The following is a 19,656-nucleotide window of genomic DNA, read 5'->3' on the forward strand; positions in this document are numbered from 1 at the left end:
TAATTGATCGTCGTCCATACGGCAGCTGTCACTGCGATGCATTGCATTGCATTTCGCTGCAGTGTCAACGCCATGTGGCCTTTGCATGGTCGTGTCAGGGATCATGGGGTTTGTGAATTGAACAACCCGATCTTACGGAAAATTCGAACCTACCTAATCACCTTCAGAGCTCGAGAGAATGACCATCTGAATGTCAGTTTATTCTCCGTCCGGCACAAAAGGAGGAGGCAGAAGTTGCGATGGAACGGGGGAGCGACACAAAAAGTCAACGCGTCATCGACTCTGTAAGCGAAGCAGCCGTCACCATGAGTGAAACATTCTTCGATCTGGGGAAAAGCCAGGACGTAGTATAGTAGTGCAGGTGACCGCCGAAAGAGGGATAAACAGGTCGAAGTGAGGCGTGTACCTATGCATGCCCGGTCCGAGTCGTGCTGCACCTCAGCCTTTGATCGGCGCAAACTGTTGTGTACCACATACACATCGCGTTGCATGGTAATGGCAATGGCATGGCTGACATGACCTTGTACAGCACATGGTCTTGACACCATTTTGCCACTGCACTGCTTGCCGTTCGATGCAGTGAAATTGCTTCCCGCAAGCCTTTCTCTTCCCCCACGCCTTCTCTCTTTCGCCCGACAGTCCGCAAATTCACACCCACAATATCCCAACAAGGAGTCGGACTTCCATTACAAGTCGGGACCACTAAGGACTCGACGATACGTCCTAAATTAAGTTGATTCACGAACCGCGACCGGGGTGGAAGAAGATGTTGGTCTGTGTGTCCCTGCGTCCGTGCCTGTATAGGGCGACACGGCACACGGCACACGGCACACGACACGATCGATCTGCGGGCATCGGAGCGGGTATGTAGACCAGATTAGCTAGTCGAGCGGAGGCTCAGTTTTGGTTCCTTCTCATCACACAATCCCTGCCTCGGGAGATGGCTCATTTGGAGCATGACTGCTGGGTGGAGAGCGACTCCTTACCAAGGAGGAGAGAAGCCCGTGGTCGCATACAGGATCTGTTTTTCTTTTGCCTGGCTGGGGAAGATAGACACAAGTTCAAGAGGCTCTCTAGACAAGAGGGGAGTGGTGGAAGAGATAGACATCTCTTCTTTTTGGTCAGAATCGATGACAAAGGGCTCGTGAAGTATCCTGTGCCCCGTGGTGACACAAAGCAAGATTCCTGCACGCCGAATCTGAGACTGTCACAAGTGCCAAGTTCCAACGACGAGGTGCAACCGAGTCGTGAGAAATCTGGGGTCATTGCCCCCAGTACGTTGGCAGCAGGTCGAGGCTAGCAACAAGGAAGCAACCATTCCACGTCAATCCCTGGTACACAGTAGACCGACAAAATGGTGGCAGAGTGATGAGTCAATGATATGCTGGGCTCGTGCGTGCCAGGAACCGTCCGAGTTCCTTGCTGCTCTTCAATGCTAATCACTTGCCGCCAAGAGCATATCCAAGGCTGAATGCATAGTCTTCTGCGTGAGATATGCCCGGGCGGGATGTGCTTGACACCATCTCCGTCAAGAATGGCATATCAACAATGCATCTTACTATTGTGCCAGAGACCAGGGCCAATGGTCATTGATGGTCCCGGGGGCCTCTCATTAGCCCCCTACCAGAATGTTCCTTGATCTGCAGGTGCTGACGCGAAGACATCCTGGAAGACTTTCCATCGCGTGACTGTTCGATGATGTGCCGTCCGAATCTCAGAAGCGGGAGGACGAAGCACATATCCACTCACAGGGGCGAAATAAACGCCTGATTTGCGTGACACGAAGGCTCCGGACTCTCTATGTCAACTTTGGCTTCCGTTCATCGAATTCAGGCAACGGTACGTGAGGATGCATGTCCAGAGCTCTCGGTCCTATTTCGAGTCGTTGAATCAAATGACCTGGAACACGGCACGAAAAGGCATCACAAAGTCAACTGGTCACTGCAATCACCGAGCCCTTGACGAGAGAATGTAGATATGGGAAGCCTTGTATGGAGACAGCGTGGGCCTGCATGGAGCCAGTTTCAACATCTTCTCGTAGCCAAAGGCGGAAGATATCCATCATGCGCGGCAGTACGGTGTTTTGTACCCGATACTGTCGATCACAGACTCTGTGCTATGAAGGCAGGTCCCACGACTAGCCGTCTGTTGGTCAATAGCAAAACAAATCGTGATTGGAAGTGTTAGACACTACCTCAGGGGCAGCGTTGCTGGAGGACACATGACCCTCAAATGACCTAGCCCAGCATTCATCGTGTCGTAGACTGGGAAAGGAAAGAAGGAAAAGAAATGAATATCCGCGAAAGAGAGCAGTGCCCTTCCACAGTCGGGCTACTGCAGCGTCGAGCAGCAACATGCGAAGGCCTCAAAGGCCCGGTCCCCGGGCTGGCGCCGGCTGATGGACCGGAATTGAAGGTGCTTTGATGGTCCACCAGGAGAGACCAGCGTATATGGGTAATCCGACGATCTGTTGAGCGCCGCGCTTCTTATGACTCTGTCTGGAAAATATTGTGGCATCGTAGAGGAGAAAGACGGGGCACAGTTGTTCAAGCATTCCATATCATGCTCCGCACCGGGACCACCTTTCTTGGAAATTGTGAGGTCGGTTGTCTCTAGGTAGAGGATGGTCCACTGGGAGGAGCAAGAAACCCGGCCTCAGGTGATCAGTTGTTAATGTCTCCTAATCATGATTGCACGCAATCGGTTCCGCATAGATATGTTTGGAACACCACCATAATTGACGGGTTGTACGGGAACACAGTCTCCTCTCGAAGATCCGCTGTTGCGGCACGGTGCGTCTTCTGTCCAGCAACATAGAAACGAGCCGCGTATTTAGTACTACCGTTGGACTCAGACCGTCTTGCCTTGCCAGAGTCGCCAAGAATTGCCTCGAGACGGCGCTCCTGAGCACCCACGCGAGAACAACCTCGGGGTTGCTCGGGGTGGGTAAGGCGTGTGGGACAGGCGGGTCGGATCTTGGAAGATAAGGCGAGGCCGGCGTCAAAGTTGAGAGTCTAGTAAGCTGGCCAGGCTCAGAAACGACCAAGGATCGGAGTTCTGCCTCTATCCAGAAATCCGCGTCTGTCAACTAGTAGGGAGAGTTGACGGTACAACTCCCGCAGTAGTAGTGTTTGAACGCCCTTGTAATTCACTGGTAAATGGAAGCAAGGATGTGGTCCATGTTGTCCATGGGCCTACTGTGGACAGAGTCTCATTATCGTGCACTCGTTCTTCGAAGTATGACCGCCCAAATTGGTGGCACAGGATGACATATGTGAAGGTCGTATAGAAGAGCCTTTGAATTTCCAAGGCCAAGGAAGACGCAATTTGACGGGGGTCAGTGCTCCCTGCCCAGGAGTCCTTAAGAGAGGGGAAAGCGTTGGAAGGAATGAACTTCTTCGTCTTTCGCCACAGCATGTGGCATTTGTCGGGATCTTGCAGCGTTGCAGTGTTGTTCTCTCATGTTTGTTCACACAGAAGTCCGCGTGTGCACGGCTCTGATCCAATCGAAAGACAGCCCTCGACGTTCAAGCGGGCTGTATAAACGGGTCAGAAGCCTAGGGAGCCTCGCAAAACCCTGCAATTGAAACAGACCGTTAAGTGTCAGACCGTTCAGAGAAAATCAGCCGAAATTCAACCTCCATGCGCCTTCACTCATTCGGGATCATGGCGCCTGCAGCTTGCTTCAACGGTCCAGCCGGAGGGACGCAAGGGGTTTTTGGAGTCTGGCCCTGGGCTGCCGGGATCCATAATACGTTGCCCCTATCATCAGTCGAGTCTGGCTCGCTCATGGGCTATTGAGGGCGATCGCCGAAGTGTTTCGGGGCATTTGGCCTTGTCATGGAAATGCCGGCTATGACACTGAACAGTGGTATAGAGTTTCCAAGTTCCCTGCTGAATCCGCACGACCTGCAGCTTGTGCGTGCGTTTCGAGGCATCCAAGCGCTCGCTGAGCTGACCCAGCCACTACTCCGTGGCAGCATCAAGTTGCAGAGTAATATGAGTGGCCCCACGGCAAGTGATCAAAGTGCGTCGAGGATTGATTTGTCTTTGTCTCGCTGCTCAACTCCGCCCGAGACATGATCATTCGAGCACCTATGCGCGCTTGTTGTTCTTGTCTTCCCTATACCATGATCCAAGTGGTTTTGAGTTTGAAGCGTTTGACCAGCGAAAGGACGCCTGATGCTACTGTGATTCATCCCAGCTAGGGCCCATTCGGCAGGGCGTGGACGGCACAGCCCTCTATGAGCGGAAGCTGTTGAGGAAAGATCTGCCCTTGTGATGCCTCTCAGAGGGCACAGGTGTTGAAATGACTTCTGTGTTGTTCTGGCCAACCCAGCCGACTGGAAATATTGACTACGTACTTGCACCCCGGAATATCTGCCAGCATGTGTCTCTCCCTCGAGGAACCCTGCATTGTGCCATGAGCATCAGCTTGTCATTTAGATGTCAAGGTGAGTTGGCTTTGTGACGAGTATCCCTTTTCCTCATAGCCGTTGTGGCGGCGTGAGTGCCTTCCCTTGATGGCACTGCCCAGCAAGTGATATAGGAGCCTGACGTTACAACGCTTGACGCTGGCTCAAACTTTGACACGAGCAAAGGATAGTTGTTGATCATTCCATTGCTTTTTGAACGGTTCGTTCAGCACCGGCGTTTGGAGGGCTGTCATTTTGATTTACGGTAGACAGCAACAGGACATAGCAATTTGTAGCAGATGCCTCACAACTTTCGAGCAGCACGACACGGTCCCGTGCTGAAAAGGACCATCACTGTGCAACTCCAGCAAGGCACTCCGGTAGAGGGCAGAGCAGAGCAGTACATGCCGCCCAGTCCCGGGTCAATCAGCCAGAGCTGGCGAGGCGTCCCCCTGATTCATCGAGACCCTATGCATGGTCGAGTGAGGATGCGTGCTCCTAGCCATAATCAGTCGACGCTCAAAGGTTCTGGGGGTAATTGATTAGCCATGTCTTTACCGGCGACTGATCGCTGTTCATAGGCGTAGCGCCGGGAGAGCGACGGAGAAGATGGCAAGAGGACGAGCATGAGCGCGCTAGTACGACCCTCCTAGGCACAAGAAGCGTGTGGACCCGAGGTCCTAGTATATACTGTGCACAGTGGTATGACCAAGTGCCTTACAAAGTACGACGTATGCATCGTTGCAAGGTTGGCTTGCCGCAAAAGGAGGAGGAGGGTGTGTTGTCCTGAGGCTGTTGTTAAGCAGGCCGAGTGTGACTCTCCTCAGGTACCGTTCTGTGAAAGACTCAATACATTCGTCCGGTCCAAACCCTGCATCTTTTGGTCATATGAGTCAAGTAGTCTGCACATATCGTAAGCGAAGGACACATCCATCGGGGATCTGGAGAGCATCAAACCAAGCCCTGCTCATTCAGAAGGGAGAAACCTCCAATGGCGCTTGTGGCGCTTTGAACCTCCCACAGAGTAAAGCCGAACGGTCGCGCGTAGGCAGTTCTGGACCTGTCGTCTGACTCGCCGCCCTGGTCGGATGTTCTGGCGCTCAAGGATGCATTTGAGGGTAACGAAGAATCATTCCACATTCTAGGGCCCAATGTGACGTGCGCCGTACCCTTCACACATTGAATATCTCTATTTTAGGCGTCTTGGAGTACCCAGCAACCAGAGGCCAGGCAGCGAAGACCCTCGAGGAGCGAATCAGGCCATTCTTGAGCATTGGCGGGAGAGTAGTAGTGCCTCGAGTGCCTCGAACGTGCAGTTCAGCCCCCGTTTACCGTCAGCGGATGAACCCGTCGTCTTGCGCCGCCAACTTAACCTAGCAGACTGCAGAGGGCTTAAGCAATGAAGTCTGGTTCGGGGCCTGCGGGCACCTTTCGAAGATTGACCGAGCCGGGAGACTGCCAGATAGGATCGCAGGCAACCCCGTATAATGCAGATCCGACGGTCTGAGACTTTGCTTCATGTCTTTTCGTATTGAGCATCGAGTCAAAGACGACGGAGACCTGCGGCCCGTGTCTTTGGCGGAGTCACTGCGAGTCGAGCGACTCCTGCAAGGTTGCAAGAGGCACTCAGACGTGGTGCAATCAGATCATGAAAATCTGGGGGTTGATCAGCTCACCCCCGGATTGGTGGTCTCACAGTATCCGTGCACCTTGCATCCCCTGCGGCCTAAACTGGGAGAGTTTCTGAGTTCGGCATGGTCAGTTTTTGATTTTCGCGCCGGCCCTTTTGCCTAACCATCGGAACAGTGTACCGTCGTGGCTGGTGCACCCCTTTAGCATTGCATAAGACCAAGGGCTCAGAGCCTGTCCGGCACGACTCAAGATTATTTCAAAGCAAACAATCCATCTCATCCTAGGAGTCAAATGGCAACGGCGCTGGCAACTAGCGCACGCCATCTTCCGCTTGTCTTGCCGACATGAATCAAGCGCTATCCAGGAGCAGACCGGACTTTTCGTCTAAGGGGTATCTCGTTCAAGTTGTTGCAGGAGAACCGAGGTGGATTGAAGCCACTACTGCACAGTTGGTGTAACCAAGCAGTCATGTAAACTATTGCCATGCCGGACTCGGAAGGGGGAACTTCCAAATTTACGTCAGGAGGTATTCTCGTAGGCCAGGTTCGGGGTTGTGGCTGCCTGTCGTCGTTCCTGTTGTAGGTAGCCTGGACCATTTTTCAGACGTGGAAGCGTGGAGCGGGCCTGATCAGGTCAATCAGAAGGCTCAATATTCCGGCGATATGCCCTCTCTTGCCAGTGATACGAGATAGGCCGGTGGTAGTGGCCAGGCATTTGCCACGGGCTCGTCTGTGGTGTCCTATGGCACGATAAAGCTGCATAGTACGTAGTCATCCCGCTTGCTTGTCGAACCAGGCTAAGGAGAACCATTGAGGAGCTGCGTGAAAGCAAGCGTGCGTCCTGTTGTTGTCAGAGCTTGAGGAAGGGGCCGCTCGTCTGACAGGCCGGACATGCAACCGCCATCAGGCTTGTCATTATTGGTCGTGTTCGCATGGTGCAGAAAGTAGTCGGGATGGTGGTCGTCTGAGGGTCTCGTCCATGGCTCGTTTTCTCAGCCCGGCCGGGACAATACTGGTGGACAACTATGACAGGGTGGAATTCCTGGCGGCGCCTAGGAGAAGGCTACAGAGGGGGTAGCACTCTGAAATTACGCGAGTTGCATTTGATGAAGTGTGCTAGTCGTATCTTCACGACAGACCTCGAAGACGGTGGTGAGGTCTTGAGAGATCGCATTCTCGGCATGCAGTTCACTTGCAAGTCCAGAGGTGTTCTCGCAGGTGATGGTTCGTCTAGAGTTATTTCTGGTGCTATTCGTACGTCGATGACTCGATGATTGCCAGAATATCACGGACTTGCTCCTTCTCTTGATCAGCAGACAGGAGACTCTCTAGTGCTGTAGGTACCGATTCCGTCTCTTGTTGGTGGTGTCTATCATTACCTACGGGTAGTAGTAGTCGATCGTGCAACCAGGCCACGGAGCGTCGGAGCGATCCTGCGACGGTCTCGAGACGCGGGTTAGCTCGAGTGCCTACAGAGTAGGGTGGATGAAAGCCGGAATTGATATCGTTGGAACACTAGCTGGTAGGATGGAGCCGGAGGCCTGGACTCCTTGCAGGAAGAGTGCAATTTGGGAGCAGAGAACGATTTTGCAGAACGGCTAGAGGGAGGGAGCAAAGGAGCCGCATCATAGAGGTATGGATTGATGTTCATGAGGTCGCAATTGGTGTTGGATATCAGGTGTTGAAGTCATCATCTTGCAAGGCATGAAATTTGAAACAGGCGGCAGAAGCATAGTACCTAGAGGTACCTAGGTACCTTGCCTATCATCTCTCGCCAAACAGACCCTGATGCCACTATCTTCTTCGTCCCTGTAATGATGGACATTTGCCTGCGCCGGACAGCTGCTATCCCCTAGCTCCTCGTTCTCTTGCTCCCGGCCTGTCCGTAAAACCAACTACCTTACACTACTAGCAACATGGACCACGTTGGGGTATCATTTACCGAAGACATGAAAATTCCACAGCGTTACCACAGAGTCCTCCCGAGTCCATTCCAGTCTGGTCTGGTCATAGTATCGACTAGTGGCGCATCGACCCTGCAGTGCCGCTCGCCATCTGCCATCTCCACCCTCTCGCTCGCTTCTGTTGACGCTGTATCACCATGCAAAAAGAGGAGGGATACTAGTAAGGCATAGAGGACCGGGTCCCAGGCAAAAGCAAGAAGCAAGAAGCAAGGACCTACCTACGTACACTGTAAAGAGTCTGTGAAGTGGCCGCCGCCTCTACGATAGCACCGATCAGCCACAGAGCCGGCACTTCGCTCAGTTCTGACATCGGTTCGGTTTTGACAGGTAACAGCGCAGCCGCAGCTCAAGCTACGTCGAATTGTCCAACAGTTAGTGGCCTCGAGATGCTCTTAGCTTGTCGCCTGGTCGCCTGTTCTCCCCACAATTCGAATGTCCTACAGAGTCAAGGATGCCATCATCCATGCCTTGATCAAACCACCCATGGCCCACGACCCCCGACCCTCGACCCACGGCCACGATCCATGACCTCCAACTGTCAACCACACCTCTCTTGCAAGCCTGAAGTGCCAAAGCCTCTCGTGTTCTTCTCCGCCGCCAACCTCAACGGTCCATCCTCTGCCGCGACCCGAGTGGACGTCCTCTGCCTGCGCTGCTGTATACCATCCGTCTATCCTGAGTATCCTCACCTTGGTTGACCCATCCGGCACACCTCCACCACCAACACTTACTTGTTCAGGGTCCACCAATACGCCTCCCTCACGCGTCCCGTCACGGTCCCTACCATTCTTGTAAGCGATCGACCAGGGTCAGATGGCATGCGTACCCGTATGGATCATGCTGTCCGGGAGTTGCTAGGAAAATGCGAGTCCACGAGGCCGTCATCCCCATTATTTCCCGTCAACCCATGTCAGCGCAGACGCCATTCCAGTCCATCACCTTGACTGTCTGCTCCAGAACCACATATTCGTCCACTCTGTTGATGAGAAGGCTCACACCAATGTTTCTTCCCTGCTCCAATCTTGGTGATCTGCTTCTACGTCGGGTTCTTACCCAAGACTGCATGGATGAGCCCGCATGCACTACTAAATTTGATGCAGACCCCTCTACCATGGCTGTTACCACCTTGTTCTGATGCTCCTCTCTCCTTCTCGTGATGCTTGGACCGCTTCCACCTGACAGCAGACTGGACCTTATTATTGATCCTGTGCTCGTTGACGGCGGCACAGAACTGTCCTGTCTGTCAATTTTGACCGGCCAGGGTGAATCCTTTCGCTCCGTCCTTCTCATCGCCACTCATCAGTCCTGTCGGCAGCCGTCCTGTACAAAGTAAGCCTGCAGGGACTTCGGCACTGCCCTCTCTGCCTTTCGAATTCTCGTATGTCATACGACCGAACTTGAATGACACAACGCTCCCGCACGACAACGGTGGTCACCCCAATCTGTTCCTCCTTACTGTCTGTCGGGTTACTATCTCGGGTTTCGGAGCAACGGGATGCAGCACATCCTTGATCTTATTGGAGTAGAGATTCACGGGACGGACGACATCAACTGAGTGCCGTTGCTAGGAAGAAAGAGGGCGTTTGTCCCTTCGACGTTGCCGGAAGCTTTCAACCTGGCGGCTTGACCTAGCATTAGACGTCCACGACATTCGTTCATCTGTTGGAAGGGCGCTCCGCGCCGGGAACGGAGACGGTGTCGTCCATCGAGTACCACATTCTTTCGACACTGAAGTGTTTTACAGCTTCAACACTGGCCTCATGGCAGCTGGTGTCGTATTGGCTTCTGATTTGCGATTGGAAGAGAGGCACGACATTCAGAATCTGACCTGCCCTTGTCCTACCGTCCGAGAGCTGTCGAGCCTGCCGTTGGCCTCCATGGCTCAATCACCAACATCGGACGACCACCGTGGGAACAACTTCTCACACAAACCCCGTCTGCCTTCTTTCAGCAACTTTCTCTCAGGCACTGGCCGTCCGGACTTGAATTTCATACAACCCAGGCCAGGATTGAACCGCAGAGATTTTCTTCCCGTGAATCACGAGGCATTGAACCGCCAAACTTCGACCCCATCCTCGTATCCTCCTTCCGAAAGGCTGGCAGCACCGCTACCGGACGTCAATTCCCGATTACACGATCACCATCCAGAGCAAACTCAATCCCCCTTTTGGCCGTTTACCAGTTCGGCTCCGTCAGACAGGACGGCTGCAACCTTTGGTGCTTTTCCTCCAGGGCCAGCTCCGGATCGTACACATGGTCGAACGATTGTGAGGGAGGAGCTTGTACCGGGCAAAGGCCTCTGTTACGTTTACGACGACGGAAGTGTTTGTCAGAAGAACGCCGATGGCGAGCCTGTCAATCCCAAATGGGGGACCACCAAGGCTGGAAAGCCAAGGAAGCGGCTGGGCCAGGCATGCAACACGTGCAGGGAGAAGAAGATCAAGTGTGACCCCAGTGTGCCCAAGTGCGCCCAGTGCAGGAAGTTTGGGCGTGAGTGCAAGTTTGATGCCGGGTAAGAAATCGTGACATGTTCTCCTTCCATGGGGTTGCGTCAACTAATCCTTCGGAGCAGCCCTCGTACCGGACAGAAGCGATCGGGATCGTTGCCGTCAGCATACTCCTCAGCGTACTCTTCGCCCGTAGAACAAATGTCCGAAAGGCCTTCTGGACGAAGAGAGTCGACGGCCTCAGCAGACTTGATAGGTCCAGAGTCGCCTCTATCAAAACCTGGGAATAGATCCTCTCTCCCGTTGGAGAGCCTTTTGTCTCCAGTATCGACCGATGACCATGCCAACGACGATGGTTTGGATAGGAGGCCACCGTCAAAGAGGGCTAGGTTATCTGCATCGCCACGGCCCGTCTCTGAAGGCGGTCTATCCGACGGGTTCAGTATCGAATCGCTGTTAAACACGTCATCCACACCCTCATTCTCGTGGCAGAATGACCCTTACGAACTTCACCGGGGCTTGACCCTATACTATGTCGGCAAATACTTTGCACATGTGGACAGCACAGCATATTGCACATTACCGAGAAAGAAATTCACTAGCTGGGTGGAAACTCGCACCTCGAAGTCTGCGGAGGACAAGATGTTACTCTATGCGATTTTGGCCCTAGGGACAGTGTTCGCACGACGCGCCGGTCGAGACACTCATCGCTCGGTGTTCCTCGACATCGTCCATGATGCCGTATTGCAATGTGGCGACACGCTGAGCTTACAATTAGTTCAAACCCGGCTGATTTTGGCCTCTCTTGCCTTATCCCAAGGTGAATACAACCGAGCTTGGGATTTCTGCGGTGCGGCGTTGCGGACCGCATTCGGACTCGGATACAACACTGAAGAGGGTGTGCGAGTGGTGTGTGATGCCGGTCGACTGGACTTCGACTTGGACTTTGCAACATTGGTGGAATGCCGCAGGAGGACGTTCTGGTCAGCGCACATCATGGATTGCTTCAGCGGCTGCATCCCTGCCTCTGTCAATTCAATGTATCGCTCGGACTGTCACCTACGACTACCCTGCAACCAGGCCGCATACGAGACGGGCGACATTCTGCCTACCGCCTTTGACTTGACCATCCCTCCCAATCGCCGCGATGGCCCAAGGGACCTGGCTGAACAAATATCTCATGTCGGGCTTCTGGGGTACCTCGTCCAGATCGCCACAATCTTCCATGAGGTAGTTAGCAAAATCAGTCGACCGAGGTCTCGAATAGGGACCAACTACAGTGTCTTCTTGGAGACATTCCGGCACGATATCATGAACAAGTTGCAGTCATGGCATGGACACCTCGCATCTCACTTAAGAAGCTCGCGCAGGGACAACAGCAGCGCGGAACCTGTCAACGGCCTCCACATCCTGTATCATTATACCGCGTTACTGCTCCATCGTCACGTACGACATGCCGAGATGAGTCAACGGCAAATCGACGCCCACATCCAAGGCGCCTATGACCACGCCCGGCTGATGTTGGAAATGGTGCAGAGACTGAGCAACAATGAGGAACGGGACGCCGCCCTGTTCCGTTTCACCACTACCAGTCCCTTTAGTGGCTACGCCATCACTTCGGCCCTAGACACGATTACGGCAGCAGGGATCCTGTCGGAAGTGATGAACCAGAAGAGCCAGACAATGTCACTGATCTCCAGCGGCCTCGAAGCCTTGGAGAGCTTGATGGAATTCTGGCACAGCGCGCACCAACAGCGCGATATGATCAAGCAGAGACTGAAGACGTTGTTGAATGCCAGCAAAAGCGCGTCAGACTACAACGGAGCCTTTTTCTTTGCGAACCCCATGCAAAGCCCTTTCGGCTTAGACCAGGACATCATTTATGGATTGCCTCGCATGCGTTACTACCAGGCGTTGGGATGGCATAACAAAATTCAGACGAGGGGAGAGTTTCACCAGTTGGACCGGGAGTAGAGCGGGCTCGGCAGTTTTCAGCGATCTCCAGCGGATCTCATCATCAGCAATCAGAGCTAATATGAAGCGAAGAGAAAAGAGGAGAGAGAATGTTCAGGATGATGAAAGAAATGAGCTTATATGACGGACCCCTGGGAGATGATATGTGTTGTTACGACGTCCTCTTCAGTTCGCTCTGACCCAGCAGCCTTTTCCCACGTTGAAATGAGGGATGTTCATATTTGCAGCTTCTGACGTTGCCCACCCCGGGCTTTCTCGAGGTTCGCAGTACTCTGCAAGTCCCGTGTTCGTTGTGATGGGCAATAAAAGACGTCGATGGATTATGTTGATAGGCATTTTATCCATGTATATAGCAATTTCAATTGGTCAAATGAATGGGCACATTGATGGGCACATTGCACTCGGATCACTGCTCAATTTGCAGTAGTGAACATGTCCCTATGCCGAGAACCAAGGATGAGTTGGCGCAGGGAAGGAATTGGTAACGAGGAGGAGTACCTAAAGGAGGAGTACCCAGAGGAGGATATACCTCCCCCGAATCGCTTATCATTCTCACCACGACTTCGCAGCCAGCATACCTTAAGGTATCTACTAGTAGAGGTAGGGTACCCGGGCACATGCCTTAAATTGGCTTCAGTTAAGGTACCTAAGGTGAATCTGATTATGGCCGCTAAGTGGCTGTAGTACTATGGGTTTCGGACCTCTAGGCTGGGGAGGCATCCCTAAGGATCCCGAAGGCACCTCACCTAAGAATGGCACGTTTGGCTCGGAATCTCAGCCTGATCAGCTCGACTGCAACCACTGCAGGCTTGATCTTGATGTCGGGGGAACTACGTACTAGGCGCTAAGCATCAGGATGGCCAGTGAGTGACAGTGATACGCTCCTTACGCCAGACCGCTTGATGGTCCTAATAAGCAACCACCGCACACTGATACGCACGGCACAGGGAGCCACCATACTGTATGTCCCACTCAGCCTAGGTGGTTGAGAATGATTGTGCTTCCTCCAGGACCACGCAGGCATGGAGCTCAGACGCGCGAGACATCATCATTGAGCCGTTCAGCTCGGACTTTCAAGTATTCTAGCGATGACCAAAAAAGGGACACAGCACAGGATAAAAGATAACACACACCACCCGACTGGGACTTTTCGTTTCCCTCCGATCTGCAGACAAGAAAGGGACTCGATACTCATGATTCCAACTTCGTTCCAGGCAGTAAACAGAAAGCACGATGTTCACAATGCAACCCTGTTCACAGGACATCCGCCTTGACGCCCAATCGCCGCATTCATCAGCAACCAAGAAACAGCAACGAAACCCGAATCAAAAAGCATCAAAACAGGGACATGATCTGTTCCATATTCCACCGTCTCAAGCATTGAATTGAACCAAACGGGAGCTCTACCACACCAGAAAATCACCACACTGAATCTGACAATGTTGATCCATCACCATGTGTACAGCCTGCCCCGATATGGGTTTGATTCCACCGTGTGTCGCCTTGCCCGAAAGACAATCGAGAAGCAGAAGCAGAAGCAGAAGCAGAAGCTCGATATCTGGTACTGGTTGAACCCAAAGGCGGAAAGGAAAGCCCGCGCAAAGGCCACCGGAGACACTAGGGAGACCAATGGGCCCGAGTGACGGGGGGTGGATGCCTGGGGCAGGTGGAACCGGGAAGAAGTAACAAATTGAAGATCTCAACCCCATGGCACGGCCCGTGCTTCATAGCTCCTGCAGGGCAAAGACATTCACATCACCCACTGAAGCGGGACTCGGGGCGTCGAGCTCGACGGCTTCGTTCTCGTCTTTGGCGCTTTCGCTCTCCCAGATGTCAATGCCGCCATCTGCATTCAAGTTCTCGGTGACAGTAACATTGGCAACCAGGGAAGACTCCGACGGTTTGTTGGCACCAGAGGGCGTGGCGGAGCTGAGGATCTTGGCTATCGATGGGACCTCAAGAGCTTCAACGACCTTGGCGGTCATGGACAGGGATGTCACAGCTGGAGTTGTGGGTTTGAATTTGAAGTCGTGAATGGACTCTGGTTTTGGTGCTGTGTCCCCTCCAGCTTCAGGTACGGGCTCTTGCTCCTCCTGCACGGCATCGTCATGCACAAGCACCACACTTGTTGCGTCGAGGCCTTCGGCATAGAATTCTGAAGGGTTCAGGTCTGCCAGTGGTCTACGCTCGTCGTCTGTCATGGCGTTGACGTCTTTGTCCTTTCTCGAGACAGCCTTTGCCACAGCGGCGGCCGCCATGGATCTAGTCATGGGTGCTGACGGCTCGTTGGGATCGACGTTCTCCTTGCCCTTATCGAGCCGCTCGGAAAACGATTTGGCAGCCTTGCTTTCACCGTCGCTGATGTCCAATACAGTTGTGCTCTGCATCATAGTCCATTCGTTCATACGGTAGTCCTGCACCTCTTCGGGCTCTTCGAAGATGTCGAAAACCCATGACTTGGGTTTCGTGTCTTCGATGGTTCGTGGTTGCGTCGTCTGAGTCTTGCGGGCCTGTGCTTGCAGTCTGGATCTCTTGGTCCCGTTCAATGCTGCCGAGATGGATAACGCTGGAGACTGGCTGCTCAATGGAAAGGCAGGTGGGTTGAAACGTTTCCGTGTCTGTAAGAGACCAGAGCGTTTACGCGTCGGGGAACGACCTGCCGCTGGAGCTGACGCCGGTGTATTAAGAGCAGGCTTGACGAAGGTGTCGAGCCGCGGTGTGGGAGTTTCGAGACGGCGTTTGGCAGGTGGGATTGATGTCACGTTCAAGCTGAACCGGTTGGTCTTGGAGGCAGAGACATCGTCGTCAAAAGCTGATCGTTTGCGTTTGTTGAGAGAATTGAGAATGTTGGGGTCGACGTTCTCGCTGTCAGACCCTAGCTCGGGGGATACAGCGCGTCGTTTGAGGCAAGGTGCGGAACTGGGAGTTATGGCTATACAAAGAAGCAGGTCAGGACGCGTACTTGAGAACCACGCTGCTGGAGGTGGAAAAGAGAGACCCTACCATTTTGTCGGTTCTTCAAGCTTTGCATGCTTCGCAACTTGGACTCATTGAGAACACCAAATGGTTGGCGAGCAGGCGTGCTGATCGGGGATAGAGCTGCCATTGTGTTTGCTTGCTCTTGAGAGGGAGTTTTTAGTGGTTGAACAGGTCTTGGAAGGTATTTGGTTGCTTGGTCTACGACCTAAAGGGCTGATGTTGGTGTTGGTGTTGGTGTTGGTGTCGATATGTTTATGGGAAGAAGCTCCCAACTCGGAACCGGAGCCGCAAATTTGGCTGGCTCTTTGTTGGTCAAGTGAATACTGTTGACCCAGGCAACAAGTTAATTGTTCGACACGGGTAGTCCAGGCAGTCCAGGCAGTGCTGTGAATAAGGATGGAGGACTCTCTACCACAAGACTCGAGGAGGAGGAGGAAAACTTGTCCAACGAGGTGAGCAAAGCAAGATTGTATATGGTAGCGGCGGACTCCTGGAGGCTATGACCAGTTGGCGCAGTCAAGGACGTCGTTTCGGACGCGGAGTCTGTGCTGACGCGCGATCCTGGTATGAAGGATGACAGCTCCAATGGTTTGACGTGAAGAAGACGGCGACATGCAGGACGGACACAGGAAAGCGGTCAGGCTACTGCAGGTTAGAAACAGGCATTGAATAAGAGGAACAGCGGCTGAGGTGGCGGGCGATTGGGCCGAAGGGAGGGATGGTTGAATGGTGGGCAGTGAAGCGCAGATTGTCGAGGAAAAGAGGGAAACGCGGACAAGGAGAGAGTTTCGACATTCACTGCCGGTGCGAACAGGGAGCGAGAGTTCGACTTAAATCAGACGCGCAGCTGCGCGTGTGAAGTGGAGAGACGGAGACGCGTCGGGAAATGACCTCGCGCGACTAACACGCGTAAAGTGGTACACCACCTTGCAACAGCAGAGCGCAGCCATACAATGTGGAGATGATCGTGAACACACCTACTACTATAGTACACAAGTATACAATTGCATTTACGTGGATAAGGTATTCAACGTCTTAATGGACTTCTCTATTTCTGCGCATCTAGCAGTTGATGCTCTTTTCAAGACTACACAAGCTAACTACAGTCTCAAGGACGGTCTGCCTCAGTATCCATCATCCAGGGCATTGCACGCGCCGTCTCCACCGACCGATTTGGCGGCCACTTTTGTCTCACCGCGGATGCGAAAGAGATCTTCGTATCCAATCAATGCGGTAGTCGCCGATCATGATGATGTCGTAGCAGGTCACACCGCAGGCCTGCATCGTTCACCACTTGGACGACCTTTGGACGTCTAGACACCATGCTACAGTTCAATTGATGTCTCATGAGAAGCGGCGTTCCACGTTACAATTCCCATGGTCAAGAAGCAGGCTTCAAACACTGTTGGAAACAAGGTAAAGATATGTACGCTTGTGCTAGAGACTGAACTTGAACACTGCAGATCGTTGGCCAACACGCCGCATGTTGGAGCACGTCGTCACTGGCCTCATCCAGGAACGAGTCCATCTGTTCAAATACCCTCCAAATATGCAGCCACGCTGACTCGAACACTTGAACTCGTTCCATGGTCGACAGAATGTATCAGAGACAGCGTGTCTACTCACAAGGAAGCCTCCGAGGGAGACGGAGCTCTTCATCGAATTGGCCAACACTGCTGTCCCTGGTAAGTTCTAACCCTGTCCAATCTATATCTATCTTTCTCTAGCTAGTTCAAAGTCGCGCCTTGGGTTCTGCCAGGTCCACTAAATTCTCGTCTTTTGCAAACTGATAGTAATAGTCGAGGCTCTGCGGGTTCAGTAATGTCCCAGATGGCTTGATGACTTTCCCAGACACAATCTGTTTCACCGGCAATTCGACCTTCTTAAGGTTGACGGTTGTCTGGAGATAACTTCAGTTAGCAAACCGTTTCAATGTGCCCTTGTCACATGGGACCTCAACGTACCGGGATTTCTTTGGTTTCGAACACAAACTTAGGCACATGCCGCGGACTCGTGGCTTTTCGGATCGCCTCTTTGACCTCTCTCACCAACTGCGGCGTGAATTGATGGCCCGGTTTCATCAACAAAAATAACATGACTCGCTCATCCACATCCTGCGGCCGCCTCTGTCCGACACAGATACTGTCGCTGATGCGATCGGCAAATTTGGCCTCGATGATGCTGTAGATCTCAGCAGAACCAAAACGTACACCACTGGGGTTGAGGACGCCGTCGGCGCGGCCGAGGAAGAAGACCTGTTTCGTGACAGGATGGATCATGATGAAGTCGCCGTGGGTCCAAACATTGTCGAAACGTGCAAAATAGCTGTCGAAGTACCGTTGCGGCCCATTATCGCCATAGAACGTGACCGGCATGGTTGGGAACGCTTTATCTGCGACCAGTTCACCCGGCACACCATCTGGCACCTCGACGCCCTTGACACCTTTGCCGCCTTCAACGGTCTGGTCGTAGACCTTTACCGATATGCCGAGTGCGCGAGACTGGCATCCGCCCACATATACAGGGACAATGGGGTTGCCGCAGCCGAAACAAGCAGCCAAATCCGTGCCCCCTGAGATATTGTCCAAGTGGACCGAAGCCGGGAAGGCTTGATCATAAAACCATTCAAACAGTTGGTCCGCAAGTACCATACCCGTACTCGTCACGACTTTCAGATGACTAAGGTCAGTCACTTTCTTTGGGATGACGTTGTTCGACTGCAAGGTCTGCAGATAGCGCGGACTGATACCCAGGTGCGTCACCTTCTCCTGACCCAACAACTTGATGAAATCGGTGAGATGCGGCACAAAGGGGCTACCGTCGTAGAGGACGATGCGGGATCCCATCAGCAGCGCCTGCAGGCTAGTCATGTACATGATCCAACCGGTCGTCGTGTACTGGAGCTGGGTCGACTCCGGCCCTATGGACCGATGCAGCACGCCTTCTTTATGAGCATTGATGACCACGCCGCCAATGGCATGGACAATGCATTTCGGCTGTCCCGTAGTGCCGGAAGAATAGACGACCAAAAACGGATCCGAGAAGGCGGTCGGCTCGAATTCCAGATCGGAGGATTTGGCGGCAGAGATGAAGCCGGCCCACGTCTGCGCCCGCGGCACCGCCGAGACATCAGCCGGCGAATGGGCGAAGCGGACCTGTGGAATGATTCCCTCGAACTCGGCGACGCCAGTCATGCCGGCCATGACGTCCTTCATCTTCGGGCGCAGGTCGATGGTCTTGCCGTTATACACGGCCCAGTCGTCCATGAAGAGATACTTGGGTTTGATCTGCGTCAGCCGGTCCAAGATGCCCTTGACGCCCATGTCGGTGGAGCTGGAACTGAACAGCCCGCCCAGCGCCGTGGTCGCCAGAAACACCGTCAACGTGTCCACGCTGGTGCTGGCGACCACGGCGATGCGATCGCCCTTTTTGACCCCTCGGGCTCTCATCGCCTGTGACAGCGTGCCCACCCTCTGCCGCAGTTCCTTCCAGGACACGTGATGGATCGGTTCAAGGAAGCTGCCCTCTCGCACCTCGGTGCAGGCGATCTTGTCGTCGGCTTTGGCGGCGTCGATGACCGGGTTTCCATGTCCGTCTCCCGAGAAAAGGATGTTCTGGGCGAAATTGATCGTGACGCCCGGGAACCAGCGCGGGATCGAGTCCATCCGCGCAGTTTCGTTAACGACCGGGTTGGGGATCTTTCCGCTGTACACGATAGGGAAGTATTGGAAGACATGCCTCCAGAAGTCGGAGTTCTGGGTGATGGAGTAGTCGTAGAGTTCGTCGTAGTTCTGCATGTTGCAAAAAGGTCTGAATTAATACTTCGGATTCCGTCAACCTGGGCACATACATGGAGACATACCTCAAACTTCCGGCCCGTGGCATTCTCCAGACTCGTCTTGAACTTCCACATCTGCGTGCTCTTGGGATCAGGATGCTCCCACAACTTGCGCGGTATCGAGTGTTCATGTGCCTCTGCCATCGTGTCGGTCTTGCTATTTTGGGCCTTTTATAAGGTATATCGATGTCGTCCGAGAGTAGACCAGGTCGTGCAGAAAAGCAATGTAATTCAAACTGGCTCTTTTCTCCTTGGACTGTGAATCAAATGCAAATGACGATTGCCGCAGTGATCAGGGTCAGATCGGTCCACAGATAGACAGAGATTCTTTCTTGACTGATAATATAATATATACTGACCGTACCGCACCAATTCCGTCGAAAGAATGTATATACTCTTTCTCCTTAA

The 19,656-nt window shown here is 53.3% G+C and overlaps 3 protein-coding genes across 3 annotated transcripts; 1 reads left to right on the forward strand and 2 right to left on the reverse strand.

Moving 5' to 3' along the window:
• Positions 1–9,887: 9,887 nt before the first annotated feature.
• On the forward strand, positions 9,888–12,431 carry A1O1_01973 (uncharacterized protein; the record flags this gene model as incomplete). The annotated part of the gene is made up of 2 exons (XM_007722885.1): positions 9,888–10,522; positions 10,583–12,431. 2 exons carry the CDS (start codon positions 9,888–9,890, stop codon positions 12,429–12,431), a joined length of 2,484 nt encoding a protein of 827 aa, XP_007721075.1.
• A 1,724-nt stretch (positions 12,432–14,155) lies between these two features.
• Positions 14,156–15,537, reverse strand: A1O1_01974 (uncharacterized protein; the record flags this gene model as incomplete). The annotated part of the gene is made up of 2 exons (XM_007722886.1): positions 14,156–15,363; positions 15,435–15,537. The coding sequence occupies 2 exons, from the start codon at positions 15,535–15,537 to the stop codon at positions 14,156–14,158; spliced, it is 1,311 nt and encodes a 436-aa protein (XP_007721076.1).
• Positions 15,538–17,142: 1,605 nt separating this feature from the next.
• A1O1_01975 (acetoacetate-CoA ligase) lies at positions 17,143–19,392 on the reverse strand (the record flags this gene model as incomplete). Its single annotated transcript, XM_007722887.1, has 3 exons — positions 17,143–17,310; positions 17,375–19,201; positions 19,273–19,392. The coding sequence occupies 3 exons, from the start codon at positions 19,390–19,392 to the stop codon at positions 17,143–17,145; spliced, it is 2,115 nt and encodes a 704-aa protein (XP_007721077.1).
• Between the last annotated feature and the right edge of the window lie 264 nt (positions 19,393–19,656).

Source organism: Capronia coronata, assembly GCF_000585585.1.
Source record: "Capronia coronata CBS 617.96 chromosome Unknown acBCG-supercont1.2, whole genome shotgun sequence".
Classification (NCBI taxonomy): Eukaryota; Fungi; Ascomycota; class Eurotiomycetes; order Chaetothyriales; family Herpotrichiellaceae; genus Capronia; species Capronia coronata.